A 21512-nucleotide genomic window follows, 5' to 3' on the forward strand; every position below is an offset into this window, starting at 1 on the left:
CACCTCGCTATACTGCCCATACTCGCATAACAGTCCCATTTATATAGGGAATCCCATAGAATATGAGACTGTTATGCAAGTATGGGCAGTATACGACACCGACAATGGGTTACATGCATGCCCTGATTCGCTACTCGCCACACCGTAACGCACATGCGCTAGTGTCTATGCACGAAAAATCGCTAAAAGGTAAGCGAAAAATATGTGTATGGCGAAATGCATCTAACGAGTTATTTCTAAAAATTGGGAACTATTTTCGAAAAAAATATTTGGTCCCGATGGTGCGTAATGACGATGGCTATCACGCCTGCCAAATATTTTTTCGATTAAAGCTTCCATTAACAAGATATTTGAAGTTAGATGCCTTTCCCCATACAAAATTGAACGAGAAAACTCCTGCTGATCAACTGTGAACAAGAGCAAAGCAGGTAATCCATTGTCACCTCACGCCACTCGTAGAATTAACCTAAAGGTAACCAAAGGATACTTAGCAACCATGATGTGTTACCGCGTTTGAAGCTCACGTTCAGTAGGTATTGCTGTTTGCGTTTGAGGATTGGCACCTCAAACGCAAACAGCAATACCTACTGAACGCGAGATATGTACTGTATGATACTAAATTCGAATCCATGGCCCACTTGATTTTGCTGAAATCAGGGAATGCAAAAAGGTTTTCGATTGAAAGAGTATTCAGGGATGATCAATTATTCTCAATGGGAAAATAGTGACTGTTGATCCTTGTTCCTGATGTGCTGTGCAATTTGTGCAAACAGCCAAGTGAGATGCCCTCAGAAGATATTTGATTAGATTCCTTCTAAATCCTCGCGTCGAGTTTTGCAAGTCCTAATTGTAGAAAGGTTGCTGCTTCTGTACTGAAGCATTTCGAAGTCTATGCATTTTACTGAATGGTTTGTGATATCGTAGAATCAATCAGACTCAAGTTTAATTTTTTTTTTGTATTTTATTCAAATTCAAGATACGATCTTTCCACATTCCAATCAATCGACACGATTGAGAGAGAAAACAAAAATGAGAAAACGGTTTCCATTGTTTTGTTTGTTTGCTGTTGTTCTTACACGGTAGGTACGCAAATTACACAGGAGAAAGAAAAAAATCCTATTACACAGCAGAGATCGAGTGCGGACGGACCCCGGAGGAGGTGAACAAAAATAAACACTTATTACTGGGGGTACTTTTGCTACTCTCTCTCTCTCTAATAGGGATAACACACACTTTCCTCCGGGCGCGCCCCTCACACACTCGGGTTTAAGTTTGTCTAAGTAATAATATTTACGCTTCTTTTTTGAACTGAGAGAGTACACCTACTACAATGTCTTACTTTTTCTTGTTTTTGTTTTTCTTGACCTAAGAATACAGTTTTTTTTGTCGTTTTCTCCATACATATTTTAATTAACTTAAAATTAGGTATGCTCTTTTGTAGATTTTTTTCGGGTTTTTTTTTTTTGTTTTATATTTTTACGTTACTGTTGCATTTAGTATTACATGGCCTTCCTTAAAAAAAAATAAGTTGGATGCACATATGTATGTGTGTGAAATAGGTAAAATGAAATTGTTCCGGTGTGTGGTAAGAGAAAATACGTCAGGTTTGTAATTTTGCATGTGTGGTTTGTCAGTTTTACATTACAGAGTGTAGTCAGACGAAAAAAGATATCAAACTGTCACTTCACACAGCGCGTCCCGCCATTCATTCGCCTACTTGGGTTTTGAATTTAGCTGATTCCGCGAGCTCAGGTCCAAATGTTTTTTCGTCGTTTCCGCGTGCCTCTCTAGGTTTACAAGTTTTGAATTTCGTTCTGATCTAAAATCCTGTCACTGACCGGTTTTTTTTGTGTTTTTTATACTGCTCATGAGAAGTAAGGCCCCGAACATTTATACAATAAATTAAAAATAATATTTTTTTTGTATTTTTGTTTACTGTGTTGTGGGGGTGTTTGCTCTAATTAGTAGTTCAGTCGCTTTCCTCTCCGGACTCATCATCGTCATCTTCGGAGTCCTTCTTTTTGCTCTTCTTCACGACCTTCTTGGCACCCTTGCTCTTCTTGCCCTTGCCGGCGTCCTTGCCACCGCCATTTCGCTCGAATTCCTGGACGGCTTTGTTGTACTCGTCCTTCATCTTGGCGGCCTTGTTCTCCCATTCCTAGTAGGGGGAGGTGGGGAAATTAAGGGGGTCATCGTTAGAAATCAAATAACTCGAAAAGAGGAGATATAGGGGAATAGGTTCAATAATGCGACACTTACGCTCTTGTCCTTCATGGCTCTCCATAGCTCACCACCTCGCTTGGCGATCTCCGTCACCTTAATTCCGGGGTTCTCCTTCTTGATCTGTTCGCGGGCAGAGTTGAGCCACAGCATGTAGGCGGATAGAGGACGCTTTGGTTTCTCGGCCATTTTGAAATTTGGTTTGTGTTGTTACAGTTAACAAAGAAACGGAGATCTGCAGAATAGTAGGGAGAAGAAGAAAGAAACCGTTAGTAGCTGTTTGCTTGCGAATGGAAAATGAAGAGCAATGTTGAACCCTATTCGAAAATGCGGCGCTGCTTTGTTTGTACTTTGCACTGCTTAATTGTCTTCCCCTAAAAGTGTTCACTCAATCTCGACTGACCACCTGGACGTTCGCTCCCTCGATGCTACTCTGTGCTAAATCGTTTATCAGGAACGAGCGAACACTATTATCACAGCCAACTGAGACGACTATACACTGAGGAAAAATATACGTAGGTTTTCCCTTAATCACGACATACGGATCAGTTAAATTATGAATTTCTATATCAAAATAAGGTTTCCAAGAGAAGTGCTTGAAAAACAACGTTCAGTTGCCTAAATATCTCAAAATCAAAAAAAAAATTGTTTATCAATAGTAGGGGAAGAGCACAAGTTTTCGATCCATCCATACGATTTTGGAATACTTTGTGAAAATTGTAAGCCAAAGGACATATATAAAATGAAATGGAAAAATATATACAGAAAAATTAAGACATTTTCCATGTCCAAACGGTTGATGCAAGTGTAAAACCGTCATTTTTATCCAAATGACATGCCAACTGAGTTGGTATTTTGATTTAAACTGGGAAATTTGTTAGAAAATGGCCCAAAGGGTCCAAAATATATTGGGGTCCTAATAATATTGATAACACTATTTGAATAATCGCTCTTAGAATTAGTGAAGCAGTGCTTTCAAACGAACGAATGTCATCTGACACGATGACATTTCCCTAAGTCATAAATGGTTGTACGATTTTCAGATATGTTCAATCATAAACTACAAGAATAGTTTAATTGTGCTTGTTATGTCGAATGACATTTTTCTTTGGTACGTTCGTTTAACTGCTCGTGTTGTGAATGCTGAGGGCAAAGTCTGTCGAATGTCAAGGAAAACGTGTCGACGACTACCGTGATTGCTTACAACACTAGTGAGAAAAAAACGATATTATAAGATCTCTAATGGTAACGACTAGAATTTGTTGAGCCATTGCCTTGCGAACTATAGTGAAAACCTTTCCAATAGCTTTAGCATTGCTCTCATTGTTGCATAGGTCATTTAGTAAAGTTCAGTGAGAATTTCTAGCAAAAATCGAACGTTGTTTCGAATCTTATGAAAGAGAGAAAACCAGCCAAGAAATCAAATCACAAGCGTTCTCTCATATGCAATTTGCAGATTAACTTTTAGCTCAGTGTACATCGTTCACCTATCTGGGTGCGAAATGAACACTCATCGCAGCCAACTGAGACGACGAAGATAACCGACTGAAGTCAGAAGAAGGGACGACCAGAGAAGTCGAAGTAAAAAATCAATTTTAATAAGGAGAAGACAAAATCGCCGCCTTCCACGTCGTCGAGTCGATTGAAAAAAGCGACACGCATACGCGCGCTTTTTCAATAGGGCAAAAAAGAGCTTCCATTATTATATATAGAAAGGATCTACGTCACAACACACCACACAGAGTAGACGACGAGAAGATGGTCGTTGGTGCTCAAAATTAACTGCCGTTTATGATATTTGATCACGCGCCAGAGAGAAACGTTTCAAAAAACAGCAACGGCAGCAGTTTGGAGGAATTTGTGCATGAAAAAGGAGCACACGAGAGAGAATCGACCGGTAGCACCAGTAGTAGTCAGCCAAGCAACGGAAAGGTGATGGTTAACGATATGTGGCATCTGTTGGAAATTTCAAAAATGCGCGCGCTTACTTGGATTCGTTGCTGGCGAGTGAACGCTCCTAGCATGGCATATGCCAAGAGCGAAGGGAGGCGATGAGGGAAATGAGAGGCGAAGCGTTCGTTATGAAACGCTTCACGTGATATTTTTTGAATTGGTGCGTTTGATTTTTTTCGTTGATAGGCGATTGAAATTAGTCAGCAACAACGAAAAGAATTATCTCTTAAACTATGCTGCAAGTTGTAATAATTTCAACCAGTGCTGATAAATGTCAAAATGTTTGAAAATTTCAAATGCTAATAGCACCCTCCCATGCGAAATATCGCATCAGCAAATATTGCCAATCGATAGTAATTCGAAAAATGCCACAGGGAAAAACATTTTCCGATTACTTTTTCCACGAGGAAGGATGATATTAACCATATTCAATTGTCAAAGTCACGTATTACCTATTGATTTCAACAATAGGTAATTCAGTTGACTTCTTTGATTATCATCAGAAATGAATGCTCGATACTGAAGAATCATCGAAAGCTCTAAACTCATAATGAAATTCAATGCATTTGAATAAGGATAAAACAATCTTACGAAATGTAGAAGATTCATTTCAATTGAAAATCGGTCATTTTCTGGTATGATTATACAGAGATCTACCTGATACAGATCTGATCTGATGTAAATTTGACACTGATTATCACCAGAATAGTTAGCATTCAATCAGTTTCAGATTGGATGAAGACTTCACGAATAGATTTCAAACGACGAATGTCAATCGAATAAATGAGACGAAGTTCTTCCAAGTCATGACTATCAAATGTGCAATAAGGTACCAAGACTCGAATGGTCGGCTTGAAATGCACCAAAAACCAGAATTTAAGTTATGAATTCCGTGAGATTTCTACTAGGTACGCATTAGGAGCAAGAAACCCGATGCGGATGCACCACGTTCTTGCGTTGCCTTGCGGAAAACCTCAAAGTGCAGTGTGTATGAACTCAAATGCACACTCACACATCGATGCACTGAAGAACATGAGCGGTTCTTCTACTGTTCACACACTCGAAGTGTTAGTAACGATGTTTTAAACTTTGAAAACATATATTTAGACAATAATATCTTACAATACAAACGTGAATCGGGGAAAAGCACGTGGTTAGTATCAGAATTTAAACTAAGCCGGCCGGGTACATTTGAAAGTGCAATTGAGGCGGGCTCTATATCATTCCTTTATAGAACTATTCCAATTTATGAGCTTTAATTGAGATATTGGGAGTTTCATTGATCACTATCAGAACTGACTTTCTGATTACGTTTCCTTTCATTTGATTATTCAGATGAATTTTAATAAGCTAAGGTATCAATCAAATCAAAATTCATGGAAAACTTATTGCTGAGAATGAAAACAATTTTATGACAAATTGTCGGGTATATCTTCTTTTTATCGAAATTGAGGGAGACGAAGCACAACTGTGACATATAGTAGTTACATGTCGGACAATACTAGCTTTATCTACTTTCCGCAAACAATAATCAACTTTGGGAGGCTAGTTCTCAGACAACTATGAACCTATAAATATTAAAATTCAATTCACTTCGGATAAAACTTAAAGTTTAAGATGAAAGTCTCTTCGGCGAACTTTCGAATCATGACGTCAAATGTATACATTTGCTTAATTTTTTTGAAGTCAAATCAGCTACTATTTCGTTGTTGACCAAGATATTCCGTAGCTCTTTGTCGTGTTATAGAACATAAAAGTAAGTTATCATGGCTACCTCGAAGGTCCCCTTGAACACAATTGTACTGATTTTGTTTTTTATAGCTCGATATCTTTCTTTTCGATGGTATCAGAAGGCCGGTTCCAAATACACGAAATAACATTCAAATCGGTCAAAAGAAACCGTATTGATGGATTCGTGATTCTAAATAACTTTTACTTCGAAAATGACATACAGAACTCGATATTGAAGGGACCATCGAGTTAGGGAGGTATTGAGTTACAGAACACAAAATCAGTGCCACGACAAGGGACCATCAAGGTAGCCATGAAAACCTCAACATTTACTAGGGTTCTCCAACTCGATATCGAGATACGAAATATCGACTAAAGGAAAGTTGACTGAATAAATTAATTCAAACACAGTTCAAATAAAACTTTCACGTTCGCATTGAACACTTCCCCATGTGTATTATTTTCGCTTTGAACAGAATAGAAAATTAACAGAAAAATCATTTATCAATGTCAAACACGCCAAAACACACTACCTCCAATATTGAAACTATTACAGCGAATGGCGTTTATGAGGCACAGCTCTTCAGGCCAAACGCAATTCAAAATCCCAATAGGGGAATGTGGGGCAAGATGAGCACCCGGGGCAAGATGGGCACCCCTAGTTTGTGTCGTTCCTACAGATTTTTTTTCAATACATTGGCCGTATAGTTATAGAATAATCTTCTGTAGATAATCAGGAGCAAAACTTTTTATCAAATTTAAAAAATATTTCAATTGTTTTGATTATATTAATAAATTTACACCCTTGGGGCAAGATGAGCACCATGTTCAAAATTAAGTAAAAGTGTGAAGTTATAGAACCACATTTAGCTGTGAGCTTGACTTACGGTATCTTCTTTGCACAAAACAATTTTTCTAAAAAATATACAAACAAACAACAAATTTAATCGTTTTTTAAGTAAAATCTTAGCAATTTATGAAAAGTTATTTATTTTCTGATAAAAGTTTTAAAAACTAAGCTAGTTGAAGATAAATATTATCAGATATTAAAGATATCTTGGGACATTGCAAGCATTGAAAAATAATAGTTTTCTTTAGTAAATTGCATTTTTTTATGGGGGTGCCCATCTTGCCCCGCAGTTTTTTTGACCGATGATAAAAAAAAGCTATTTTTTAAAGTGTTATTTGAAAAACTATTTATCACTTTTAAAAACTTTTAATGGTTGGAGGTCAAAGTAATAATGTAAAAGATAAGGGTGGTTACCAATTTTACCAAAATAATAACGTTTAAGTAGGCTTAAATCGCGCTTATCCTTAGGGTGCTCATCTTGACCCGCCTGACCCTATTGGGAGCAATTTCCACTAAAGGATCTTTCACCCTATAATTGCAAAATGCGCTTCGTACACTGAGGCAAGAATACTTAATAATTTCTTAAAAAAATAAGTATAATTTGACAAAACAATGAATATTGTTGAATTGAAGTTTCTTTTATGATTTTGGTACTTGGTCAGCATTTAATGAAATCATAGTTTTTCGTGAATTATTGAAAAACTTACAGTACAGTCAAACTTCCATGAGTCGGTTTCTGAGGGGATCATCATTCATGGAAATATAAGCATGCAACAGAAATGCTTTGGAAAGCTGATTGATCATAGTAACCATGAAATTTTGTTTTTCGGTGAAATTCTTAAAACTAGGTATTTGATTTTCTTGAAAACCCCGAAAATTGTCTTACGTAATTGATGGATCGCCCCTAAAGCCGTGAACCCAACAAGGTAGGCTTGGCGCCAAAAATGCAGAGAACTTCCGGGTCGCATCAAGGACGACCAGAAGCATTACTTGCAATTTTGAATTCTAATTTTCTAGCGTGGCATTTGAATTTCAATCATTAACCAATGCAAGCCACGCCGCAAGTTCACGCTTTGAATGCGCGATTCCGGGCGTCATATTAGCTTGTTAGCCAAATTGAATAAAACCTCATAATCAAACCACTCTTGAAATTTCCTTCGAAAATGTGCTCTCCAACCGCCGCCGCTTGGGGCTTCATCTCAGCAGTCCAGTTTCGATATCCGCATCGCCTCTTCCACAAACAGGCAGCACCGGCCTACTACTATGCTACTAGAGAGCCGGTTCGCTCGCTTGCTATTTGAACTGAACACAGCCGGCACTACTGCTATAGCTGACTTGCTTGCGTGTTTCCTTCTTCCATACAAAATGGACGACCAAATTTGTATGAAGCAAGCGCGCGTTTACACGAGCGCGCTCTCGGCGTCGGTCCCATGATCCCGCAAACAGTACAACTCTTCCTCCTCCTCTTCAACGGTCGCAGTTTTTCTCTTCTTCCACCAACGATAATCAAGCCAACAAAAGCGCGCGGGGGTCACCTTCCGCAAAACCGAAAAAATAACTGTTCAAATCTCTTCAATCTAGCCACCGCCGCAACGGCTCTTTTTCCCAACGAACTTTCACCTCTCAGTAGGCGGCGTTTTGTTGGAATATCGATTTTTCACAAGCGTCCCCAAGCGCTTGACAAAGGAGGCCGCTTTCCCGCGCGCTCAGAAAAATGCCACTATGTTCGTGCGTTACAATCGTCCTAGTAAACCGCTTGGTTGTTCAAATAGTAGGCGCTGCACTATTCTAATCAAAATCGGCTCAACTAGTTGGAAAAACATTTGCCGGCAATAAAAACGTAAACACCACTCATACAATTTCAGCTAACACCTTTTCTTGAGGGATCAAAAATTGCACTAACACCAGTCCAAAATCGGGACTTGTACTTATTTTCCACAATCACCTTTTTGGAATTCACACCAACAATTGCAGGAGCAACTTTCAAAACACAACCGACTGGATCGACGAATGAGGCTACAACTGAATCGATGCCCAGCGAAGAAACGGCCTCTGAGCTCGAAACGAACGGTGCGAAGCAACATCCCTACCCACAACACCACTACATAGAAACGTCGTTTCGTTTGCATGTATTGAAAGCTCGCCGGTGCCACACGCACACCACCACCCGAAGCCATGTGCCGATGAATGAACGCGGTCATTTCCCACAGTGGTGTGAATGAATTTCCGGGCTGTTTCCTGCCCGTTCGGTGGCGTCAGTAGCCATTTTTGAGCGCGATTCCATGCTCTCAAGCGCGCGCTCGTTTGCCTTGAATGCCAACTTCGAGCAGATTCAAGGGGCGAATCGTTTTTCGCTAAATTATCAATCAAAATTCCACCGAATTGGGCCGGCTGCGATGCAGATCGATACCGTGCGGTGCTAATTAACTACCAATGGCGTCTCGCGGCTCAAATGCCCTTCTGCGACGCAATATTCGTGTTTTCCGGTTTGAACCGAAAAACGCAAATTTCTCTGATAATAAACGCTAAGAAGCGTTGAAACCCCCAATAATAGCTAGAATTAGTCTTATAAAACCTTGTTCAAACACCTCCACCCATCGATCAACGCTCGAAATAGCGAAATTTATCGAAAAATCAATTCCCCTCATACAAAATGGCATCTCCCAGTAATGTTGTAACCGTCATACGGTGCTTGCTTTCCCTTCCCAATATGCTTGCTTGCTAGTCGAGTACTCATTTCAAAAAGTTGCTGCGCCATTCAACGCTTTCGAAACAGCCAACTTCGGTCTTCGTTGGTTCGTTTCCTACATAGAAGCGCTTGCTTTGGTTGGTTTGGTCGGTTGGATGCCCGTTGAAGAGCGCTTCTGCTGTGTGGTTTACCTGATGGCCCGAGATGAGGTATCGTCGTATCGGTGAAGAGATAAATAAAATACCGTTCGGGGTACGGTTGCGCGCTTTGCGCCTTCTAGTAGGGATGAACATCCCCAGTAGTAGGAAATGCTGAGTAAATTATGAATGAAAATGATGAACCAACGCGGGTTCATTTTGGCTGCTGGAGGCGTTTGTTTGGCGCGTAACCGGTAAAACGAAACGGTTTTGGTGATTGTTGAAGAAAATTTTTCAAGTTGTACGTGTTAAAAACTTCATATTTTGGCATATTTTTACAGCCTATCTCATCATACGTCATCTATCTAAGAGGAGTATAATAGCCGAAATGAAACAATTCGGGATATAAAGTTAAATTTGTTGAATTGTTAAATTGTAAAAAATCGATTTTTGAAAGTTGTAGAAACGATTATTATGAGCATTCACTGTATGTATGCTGGTGATGAACTAGCCGTATGCGCTAAAAATCACCTTAATAAAGAACACAAAAAAAATCACTGACATGAATACTAGGTACTTATGCTGGAAATAATTATCTAAGGTTTCAAAATTGTCACACTTTTGTGAAAAACATTCAGTTGGAAATAGATTCCGCTACGTGAGACACTTTGAAGTGCTTTTTGAAGGAAATTTACAACTTCCTCAGCCTTTTGATAGTTAAATTTCGCTTGGTTTGTGATTTCACCCGCGCCCCCAAATAAGGTTCTGAAAAACATCGAAAATACGCAATCAAAAGTTGTTCCACCAATGCTTGCTTCCAGCAGATCCTACATTGTTATATTATTTTTATTAGACTATAAATCAGCTGATTTGAAAGCTGTTGGGACTGTTTGGTAAACACACTAGTACATACATAATCGGTAGTGTCGTTGTAAAACGAACGCTATCTCGCATCTTGATCAACCGAGCCGGACAAAACACAACAAAACAAAATGAGTAAACACAAACTTTGTATTGAAGTTTTTTTTTTTTTGACATTTACTTTTTGGCTAAGCCAGCACGTCATTCGTATTGACATCCATGTCGGCTTCGCAGCTCACAATTTCAAAGTAATAAAACCCAGTTCGGAACGATATACAGTGACCCCACGCAGTTGAATCACCCACAATTTATGAATCAGCTGATTTCAAAAGACAAAATTATTGTCAAACTTGTCACAAAACATCACAGAATTACTTTTACACTTAGTTTCTTATCAGTAAAAATAATTCTGTGATGTTTTGTGACAAGTTTGATAATAATTTTGTCTTTTGGAGTCTGCTGATTCATAAATTGTGGGTGATTCAACTGCGTGGGGTCACTGTATATTGATTCAGGAAAGTATCACAATATGCGCTTACATGCCGAGCTGATACTTTTTCAATTTTGTCAAGGAAAAAACAACTGATTTTCATTTTACATGCAAATCGTGAGGTAATTTATCAACAACCATCGATGACGCGTACAAACACAACCTACTTCGCTTTAAATACATCTAAAAGTTTATTTGTAGGGTAAAGAATTACTTAAACACTTCATTTGGCATAGGCAACCGTTAATGTCAAAAACATTGCAAAAAAGCACACGAATATTATAGTCAAATATAAGCTTAATAGCTTTAAGGACCAAGTAATTTGTCAAATAAAAGAGCTGAGTGTTTCTATTTTCTTCGATTTGTTGGTTAAAAAAAACTGCTTTTCAGCTTTGACATTTGATCCATTTTTACTTGGGCCTTAAAAAACACTGACGAAGCAAATCAAAAGTGCCAAGAATAGGATCCGGCTTCCTAGTACTCAACAATCACTCCATCATTGAGCGATCATTAAGAAAATAAAATATCGTGTAAAACGATAATACAAATTTGGTTTTGACATTTTATACACGTCCCTACTCGGAAATTTCAGAATCGATATATTCAGATTTGGAAAAGTGGTTTTTGAAAGTCCTTGTCGAAATTCGAATGCTTTCAGAAAATATTTTATCAAGTCCATATCCATACTACATAGGAAGACATTCAAAGTAAACAAATTTTTCTCGTTATCTAAAAAAATCTTACTTGAGTTGTACACGGAGAAAAAAAAAACTATAAACTATGACAAAAACCTATTGACGAAAAAAGTTGGATGATTTTTCGGAAAATTTGGAAATTGAATAAGCTGGTTCTAACTTGCTAAATGATGTAAAATTTCACAAAATTCTAACAACACAATCATTTTCCTATATTTTCTTCAGGATGACTGGCAAACGCCGATCTCGAGTTATCTAAATAAATTTCGCAAAATTCAACCTCACATTTATTCGTCAAATTCGTTTCAGGTTTACTCTTTTACAAGGGGAAAAGAATACAATATACAAGCATAAGTTTATGGTTGTAGGAAACTTAAACAATGCGAAAGGTTCGAAAATTCGTCTTATATCCAAATTGACCGTTGACTATTCTTATCAAACACTTTTTAAGTTTTCAATGTACCTTTTTCGGTAATAATTTAATTCGATTTTTTTTAACTTCTTAGATACTTGTTTTGATGAATAGACCAAATTCTTAACCTCAAAAAACTGGGTTTCTCAACAATGTTACTACCAAGACTTACTTCAACGTTGAATAAGCGAAGCTTGGACAAAATTCATTGACAAAAGGCTAAATTTTCACAAAAAATTTCACTGAATCATGAGCCAATAGTCTCACAGAAGCACAGATTCACGCAGAATCCTCAGCAGGATTATGAAAAAGACAGGCTTTTCACAAAAACAGGATTTTTGAAGAATTCTGAATAGCCACAATTATAAATGAATTCAATATGTAATTTTATGAAATCCTGGGCAAGATTACAATATAACCCTCTGTATGATTTTGACAGAATCTTAACATTTTGGGGGTTTTGACGCGAAAATCCTTTGTCATGAACATATTCTACCATGAAGAATTCCCAAGTAACCACAAGCATCATAACATTGCACGTATTCTACTGCATATCAACACCATTGATGCAACATTGCTTTTATTCAACAAATTTCAAGAGCTGTCAAGCAATAAAGCATTAACCCTACATTGCAAATGTATCAATGCACTAATATCACTTTATAAATTGTACTGCTGCATTAATATTACTTTATAAGTTGCTTCATTGCTTTATCGTCCTTTTTGCATTAATTTAACTGTAAAAGTGCCCTTTTCCACCTTTAAACTACTTTAATGGTAGGCTTACGGCAATGCAGCTGCATTATACATTGTGTATTTCTTTCACTACTGGACTGCGAAGTGCGGTCTCATAAGTGCGAAAGTGAGAATAAAAGTGCGGGATTGCTTTCAATCATGTTGGTGTCTTCAGAGCACTTATTCTTTGATTTACAAAGAATAAGTCCCCCGAAGACACCTACCCGATTTAATGCAATTGCGCACTTATTAGCGTTTCCGCACTTGTAAAAACTTCTGCGATAGTCCAGTGGTGAAAGAAATATGCAATTATATAATGCTCCATGGTTACTTGGGCAGTTTTGGACAAAATACTTTTTTTGACTTTCCATACAAAATAGCCAACTTAAGAGGATTTAATCTAAGTTACAGTCAACTCTTCATAGCTCGATATCGAAGGGACTATCGATAGGGAGCCGGATCCTATTATTGGCACTTTTGTAATATAATAATAAAAAACAAATATTTAATTCAAAAAAAATTATAAAACTCATAGGATTTGTTAAGGAAATTTTTGAAAACCTTCGAATTTTGATAAACATTTTTCGGGCTGCTCCTCAAAAATACAAAGCTTGGGCCGACCTTTTTGAAGTGGGTGAAGACTAAAAACGCAAATTTGTAGATATAGACAAGATGAATAAACTTGCCAAACAGATTTTTACAGGGCTTTCTTACTATCAGACAGCTCGTTTACAAAGTTTTGTCAAAAATTTTACTTCAGTTAAATTGTTATAACTTTTTAACTTGGAAAAATTACTCAAAATATGTTGAAATTCAAGTTATTTATAACATGTTGGGAAAATTTAATTCAAATCGGTTCCTAAATTACTACTAAAGTTTGCATTTTAAGAATGTCCAATACTGTATACATACAGGTCGGACTCGATTATCCGGATTATCGATTTTTTTTTCACTTCGGATAATCGAATCACTAAGAAAAAAAAAATGAAATCTTTGACAAAGGAGCTTAAATATTATTGTCGCGCGCCCACCAAATCGGAACGCGCGTGTGGGACACGCGACGTGTGACTCGTTCCCGACATAACTGTCATAATGACATGTGTGGCGCTGCATTCCTACGATGTTCGTGAACACAGTGCACTATTCAAATATTAGTCGCGACGCTTGGAGATTGAGAAAAAATATATTTAAAAACAAAATGTTTGTCCTTATTTCTGTCGGATCCATAATACCTTTTTTTTTTATTTTATTTATATGATGCCGAGGCGTAGCCAGAATTTTTTCCTAGGAACAGTAGGGGTCTTTACAAGAAAAAAAAAATGACCAGCATACACAAAAAAACACTTCCCCCCGCCCCCCTACCCCCCCTCTTCTTAAATACGTTCTAAACTGCAAAACCATTCATATTGTATATTGCAATAATAAATTATCTCAGATTTATGCATAAAAATTGAAAAACAAGAAAATCAAAAATCAAATTCCGGATAATCGAGTCCGACCTGTATATGATTCAATTTCTTGCTGAAGTGCTGTAAAAATTTTATTCAAATCAGTCATTAACCCTTTGTCTTCCACAGCTCTGTTCGGCAAGAAACTGTGCTTGAACAAAAGTTGTTGCTAATAAGCTAGATTATTCAAAATTATTACTGTTTCCTTGACCTTAATGAAAAATGGTATAACCGACAGGCTTACGTTAAGTTTGAAAGAAATAAATACTATAAAAATGTTTGAGACAAATAAGCGATTAAATTTATTCCCATCATAATTGAGCTAATCATACCAATTCGGTATAGCGTTCGTCAAAAATCGGTGGATCACCTGTGCTACCATGGGGAAGAGAGGGTAAAATCAGATCTAAAGCTAAGTATGCTGTTTCGCTCAAGAAAAGTAAAGAAATTCCTTGACTGAATGGGTCAAGAAATTTCCTACAGAGAGCCCCCTATGAAGTGACATTTCTTCTCAACTGCGTACTGCGATCAGAAAAATGTGATTTTCTTGACCATTTCTTGGAAGAAATTTTCCACGCATCGAGATAGGCGATTCCTTTTCTTGTCAGTAGCAAACCAGCCTTAACACTTTAAAATTATATTTGTGTGGGAAATAGAAATCCGTTTCGAACCCAAAAAGCTTAGAAAGTGGGATGATAAAAATAATTATAGGTTTGATTTAGTAATGATTCAAAGTTTGTTAAATTGAAAGGACAGCATTTTTCATCGGAACTAAGAAACAATCGAGTAGGTATATCATTATTAGAAAACATTTTATAATGTTTGACAAACAGAAGTGTGAATGAGATATCGTGATGATTAGCCTAAGTAATGAATAATCAAAGTCAATTATCTATAAGAATGCATTATATAATTAAGATAAAATAAAATTATCATTGTAATAGCAATTGAAAATGTAACAGCGATTATTACCCACACTTGTATAAGAATGGTTACAAACAAACTTGTTTTGATTGTAAACACTCGTGTTTCGAAAAATGTTTTCTTTCTACGAGTTGTAAATCCTTGTTCGTTGCAACGTAAAAAAGTTCACCCCCACAACCGTTTGGAGTTCATTTCATTCATTGGCGAACCAGTTTGTTCAGTAGTTCATCGAACTTGCCTTTTGATTGAATTACGCGCGGTTCCACCCAAAAAGCCAAAAAAGCGCACAAGCTCTCAACGATTCATTCAAAAAAGTTTGCCGCCTCTTGTTGGTGTCGGCACTATCAGCGAAACGCACTAACACCCGGCCAAAACTTGCGCTGGTGAATGAAAATCGTGCGCCTCCACCGACCGCACACCATCAAAGCCTACTTGGACGACGGGCCACTAGTCGACCGTCGTCATCTTCGAACAAAATTTTCTACGGCTCCTATGGCCGAACTTCATCTCTTCTCCAATGGAAGGGAAATTGTTTTGGCGCGAAATGGGTCAAACTCGGAAAATTTACTCCGGAGACCCTGGAACAGTGGTACCAATCGACGCGGCCGGAAAAACCAGGACGATCGTGGAACACGGATTTCCGATCCGGACCAATCGGTTGAAGAAATTTATTTTTTAAATTTTGCCCCTTACATTTTGTTCGACGACTGGTACTAGAGTGGAAGCCATTTGTTCGACGGCTTGAGCCATCTTGCTTTTCGGCGAATTTTTTTCTTCGACCGAAAATGGAAGTGGGACCCAAGTGGAGGCCCAGGCCCTAGCTGGGAAGTGTGAAAAACCCCTGGACCCCGGAATCCACCCAGTCGGGTCGTAATTCCCGGTGAAAAAACCATTTTCCGACCGAGACCTGCCACCGAACAATTTCACTATGGCGGCCATAGAACAAATTTGTTCGCAAACCCACGCCAGTCACGGCTCGGAAATTGGCCATTTTCACCGCCAAAGGCGACCCAGATTTCTGCGACCAGCGCGAAAAAAACCCTTTGAAATATGTGGCCATAGGGCCTAGAAGGTGAAAAACGACTTACCGGAGTAATTTCCCGGAGAATTTCACCGCTCAAATAGCACTAATTTATGATCACTTTTTTCTTATGGAGGAACACTTCGAACACCGAACTGCTTGCCTTGGCTACTATGGACAGAAGAGAAGCTCGAACAAGGCAACCGAATCGTATTGGCCTACTGGGTACTGGGCGGGCTTTGGCTGTGTTAGTGCGAGTCTCGTGTTGTGTGCTTTTCATGCATTCAGACATCAACGTACACAAGCAAACCGGTCTCGTCGTTCGTGTTCATCCGTCGTACGGTGGGAGGAAGCTTTTTGTGCGTGGCGAGTTGTTTTCCCTGTTGTTTGTGTAGCTTGCAAATGAATGGTTGCGTTCACGATGGATGAACATATTGTGCAACGTGAACCCAGAAAGGAGCTTTCGGTAGGGTTCACAAGATCCTTTTTAATTTATCGGATTTTCCAAACAGTACAATTACAATTTTATCCATATGTTTGTTGCAATTTGGCTTATCCCTGATGTAGGGGGCCGGTACCGAAAGTAGAAAAAAATTATCATTAAATAACTGAATGTCTGAATTATTTTCTTCAATCGAAAGAACTCAACATCTCCTAAAAGCAAAATATAGAAAGAATTCAATCAAACCATCTCGACTGACCCATCAACGAATGAGAGTGGACCAACACCAAGTCCATAAGCATGTTGTAGTGCATGCTGGCGAACCGGTTCATGTTTCTGTTGCCGTTCCGCTATCATTGCGTTTGGACCTTGATAACAAAAATTAATTATTGGTACATGAAATAGCTTGAGCCATTGATACCCATATTCCAGTAGCCTGAGATTGTAGCCATCGTAGCCATGATCTTTTCAATGATTCATAATATCATCCCTAAGCTAAGGTTTTGTCGTTATTTCAATACACCTAATTAAAGTATTTATTGCTTCCATTATTCGAACCACAACTGGAACACGGCGGCAGCTACTGGTTCAGAGAAGCATATTTTTTTGGAAAATTGAATTACATATGAGACTTTTTAGTCAAATAAAAAAACTTTGTTTTGTTGTGCATCACAGGAATCATATGTTAAATATGATGTAAAAATATTCTGCTGAAATAATTTCCCGTATTATTAAACGATGTTTGTCAATTTACGTGATTACAAGCCAGTGGGCACTTTATTTTGCCGTTGACTGTACTTTCTGGAATGCTATTCAATTAAAATGCTTTTTATACAACTCTTCTACTTCTTCTTTCTGGCGTTACGTCTCAACTGGGACAAAGCCTGCTTCTCAGATTAATAATCTTATGAGCACTTCCACAGTTATTAACTGAGAGCTTTCTTTGCCAATTGACCATTTTTCCATGTGTATATCGTGTGGCAGGTAGGAAGATACTCTATGCCCTGGGAATCGAGAAAATTTTCTTTACGAAAAGAACCTCAACCAGCGGGATTCGAACCCACGACCCTCAGCATGGCGCGTTTACCGCTACGGCTATCTGGGCCCCTTATACAACTCATTTCAGCTGAATAAACTATTAGTCGGCTACCAATGTTACTTGGGGTGACTTTTTCCTTGATCTGACAAAAGGTTAATCCACCAGGTTTGCGTTTTACTAATAAAATACAAACACAAGTACATGGTTCTCATGAGCAATTATTTTGATTTAAGCGAAAATCTGGTTTTTATTTTTTAATGGTTGCTGATGATTGAAAGATATATTTTTGAGTATACCGTCATTGAAATTTGTACGCTTCGTTGATGATTGTTGCTAAATTATGTCACAATTTTAGATTAAAGAAAACCAATGGCTCTCTTTCCAAGATCATTTGTGAATTTGTGGCGAAGTTTTTGTTATTTTTTTTTTTTTTCAAAGTGGGTTATTCAGTAAATCCTTTAAAAGATGTTTTTTTTTTCAAGAATTTAAGATTGATACATACTTTGCATAGATAAATTGTAATGTGTTCTGATGGAATCTTAGAAAAATATTTTCGATAATTCTTCAGATCCATTTCAAGAAACTTGGAAGCATGCGTCTACAGAGATTTTTGAGATTTTAAGTAACATCTTTACAAATTGTTACTAAATCCTTGGTGGATTTCAGGCGTGTTCCGTGTTAGGATCCGGTAAGTATCGTTTATCTGGTTCTTATTCGATGCTAGACAAAACATTTGCAAGATCATTGGCGGATCTTAGCGACTTACTCGTGGGTTCCTTGGTAAATTAGGCATCGGATCATTTATTTGAATTTTAACAATAACTGCTAAAAGTCGAGTACTCAATCGCATGTAACTTTTGTAAAGCTTACATAACAACATGTTTGACAATTTTTTTCCGGATCCTTAATGACATAGATTATCAACTGAGTATTTGAATAGTTTCTATTACTGTTCTATTTTTCAATTTTTTAGCGTATTTCAGTGTTTAGCGTTCCTTGCGATTACCTTGACTGATTACCAATGGGTTTCTTGGTTGATTATGCGTCAATTATCGTTGACGGATATGGATCGTTAGCAGACATTATTCTAGATGGAATATATTCCAAGTTACTTTTGACAAGATCCTTTACAGGTTCCCCTAGTCCCGAGGGCTTCGAGGTAAAAGATGGATTCTTTGCAAGTTACCTAGTGCATGCCTGATGAGAAGAGTGGAAGAACGCTGTCTTACATGATTATTGGTGGATTGATTTAGTGCTTGCACTTTGTTAGTATCATGATTTGATCCGGAGTCCTAAATTCATTTGGTGATGCATTTGCATACCTCATAATTTTCTCTATAGTTCAGGGATTGAACTCCGAGAAAATTGAGAATATCTCTCACTTATCGCTCTCTGTGACAATCATGACCTGCACCTCATCATGAAAGCCTGTTTATCTCTGAAAAAGTATCAGCATACTTTCTGCATGTCAGCGTATATAGTGATACTTTTCCGGATCTAATGACTACAGAATGACTTTTATTACTTTGAAATTGCGAGCGACAATTCAACATGGCTGCCAAAAATAATGACGGGCTACTTAGACCTAACGTTCAAGGATCCGCCATCGTCATCATCGAAATTTCAAAAGCAGTTCCAATTTTGCCATTGACGCCACTCTTATTTAAATCCACTCTGACAAAACTATAAATAATTCGATGAAAATATGTTTACTGTGTTTCGGTTGGAGAATACAATACAGTGAACACATTTTCGTGTGAATTTTATTGATTTTGGACGAAAAAACTGCATTCCGAAAATTTGAATTTCAATATCAATTAAAATCATGATTATGATATTTAAAAATATAGATATGGAAATTATAGTAGATTTAAAAGTAGTAAAAAGAGTAAAGTTCAGCATGAATAACTATTGCGAAAAATCCGAAACCAGATCACAACAGTACCTACACTTTGCAGACCATGTCATGTTCTGAAAATACCGAAGGAAGGGTGGTAGTCAATGAAATGTTCAAGTGAACATAGGCAGTTCATTTGACAAACGTGAAATAAATCTGAAAAATGCAAATAATCAAGTATTGAATCAACTAATCGATTATTAGTTCTGTCGTCTCCAATTTGTCTTCTAAAATGATTCAGGCTATAAGGAGTTGTCCATTAACCACGTGGTTATCTTTTTAATTTCCAGACCCCCCCTTCCCCCTCGTGGTCTTTTGTCCATAAACAAATTTTAGAATTTGTATGGGCCGTGGCCTTCCTTAGCCGAGTGGTTAGAGTCCGCGGCTACAAAGCAAAGCCATGCTGAAGGTGTCTGGGTTCGATTCCCGGTCGGTCCAGGATCTTTTTGTAATGGAAATTTCCTTGACTTCCCTGGGCATAGAGTATAATCGTACCTGCCACACGATATACGAATGCGAAAATGGCAACTTTGGCAAAAAAAGCTCTCAGTTAATAACTGTGGAAGTGCTCATAAGAACACTAAAGGCCCAAACGCAATGATAGCGGAACGGCAACGGAAAGCGGAACCGGTTCGCCAGCATGAACTATAATTTGCTTGTCGATTCAGTGTTGGCTCACTTTCATCCATTGACAGCTCAATCGAGATGGTGTGATTCTTGCTGGCGAACCGGTTCCGCATTCCGTTGCCGTTCCGCTATCATTGCGTTTGGGCCTTAAAAGGCTGTGAACCGTTTCACCAGTTCGTTTAACTATTAGTTAAAATTTGACATTTCAATAGTTATTTTCCCCTCACATAATTAAATTGAGCATCGCAGTCGACCCATTTGAGCTTTGACAGTCGAGTAGTTATTTCAGAACAAAGTTGACAGATGGTTAGTTATTCTCAAATTCACGAGAGCAAAAAATAACTTTCGAACTGTCAAGTTTAACCATGCTCCAGAGCAGGGTTATTTCTAACCGGAGGGGAAATACTATCGAGCTGTCAAATTTTAACTAAAAGTTAAACGAACTGGTGAAACGGTTCACAGCCTAATGCGAAGTATGCACCTCAACAGAAAAGTAATCGCCTATTTCGATGCGTGGAAAATTTCATGCAAGAAATGGTCAAGAAAAGCATTTTTCTTTGATCGCAGTACGCAGATGAAAAGAAATGTCATTTCAAATGGAGCTCACTGTAGAAAATTTCTTGACTATTTCTTCAGCAGAAACAGCATACTTAGCTTAAGCTGAGAAGCAGGCTCTGTCTCAGTGAGGACGTCAATGCTAAGAAGAAGAAGAAGAAGAAGAAGAAGAAGAAGAAGAAGACGAAGAAGAAGAAGAAGGGCCGTGGTCATTGGCCAGACACCGCACCCCCCCTTTCCAGTAAACGACCACGTGGACGACCCCTCATCACTTTAAATCTTAAATGTAATCCTTAGACTATATCAACCATAAAATTCTTAATTTTTAAAGATTTTCTAAAAGTTGGTTTTGGTTTAAGACCTTTCTGAACTTTTGACTGGAAATAAAATTTTGTTCTGAATGTTTTGAAATCATGAATGAGTTTCACATTGCTCTCGTCAACTATAATCATGACAACAGCAGCACACCCCAGCGAACGAATTGTCGTTTTGGGAGCGAATTGTTCTCTAACTCGATATCGAGTAAGGGAGAGTTTACTGTAATTAGATTGTCTACAATAAAACTGCGATGTATTTAAGCATAAATACGTTTCCTATGAGGGCGTTTGGCATATGTGATAATTAGCATAAAACATATTTATACAAAAAGGTGGTTAATGACAAACTTACGTTCTGCAAAACTTTTCAGCCCAAATATTTTAATTTTTTTTATTTTACTTATGAAAAAACATTAGTAAAAAAATGCTACAAGTTCTTCATTAAGATCTTTTGCTGTCACATATCAAA

General features: G+C 37.8%; 1 protein-coding gene across 2 annotated transcripts; it reads right to left on the minus strand.

Annotated features, from left to right (window-relative positions):
- Positions 1-946: 946 nt before the first annotated feature.
- LOC5574783 (high mobility group protein D) lies at positions 947-16381 on the minus strand. 2 transcript variants are annotated; one of them, XM_001655293.2, is made up of 3 exons: positions 16234-16381; positions 2260-2455; positions 947-2158 (listed from the first exon to the last, which is right to left on the minus strand). In XM_001655293.2, the coding sequence occupies exons 2-3, from the start codon at positions 2407-2409 to the stop codon at positions 1970-1972; spliced, it is 339 nt and encodes a 112-aa protein (XP_001655343.1). In that variant the 5' UTR covers positions 2410-2455; positions 16234-16381; the 3' UTR covers positions 947-1969. The 2 variants fall into 2 exon arrangements, with proteins under 2 accessions (XP_001655343.1, XP_001655340.1); XM_001655290.2 differs by lacking the exon at positions 16234-16381 and adding an exon at positions 8700-8865.
- Positions 16382-21512: the final 5131 nt, after the last annotated feature.

Source organism: Aedes aegypti, chromosome 3 (assembly GCF_002204515.2).
Source record: "Aedes aegypti strain LVP_AGWG chromosome 3, AaegL5.0 Primary Assembly, whole genome shotgun sequence".
Taxonomy (NCBI): Eukaryota; Metazoa; Arthropoda; class Insecta; order Diptera; family Culicidae; genus Aedes; species Aedes aegypti.

Coding starts and splice junctions, on each gene's coding strand:
- LOC5574783 (XM_001655293.2), bottom strand. CDS start 2,409: ATGGCCGAGAAACCAAAGCGTCCTCTATCCGCCTACATGCTGTGGCTC. Junction 2,159..2,259: donor GAGCCATGAAGGACAAGAGC/GTAAGTGTCGCA, acceptor TCCCCCTACTAG/GAATGGGAGAACAAGGCCGC.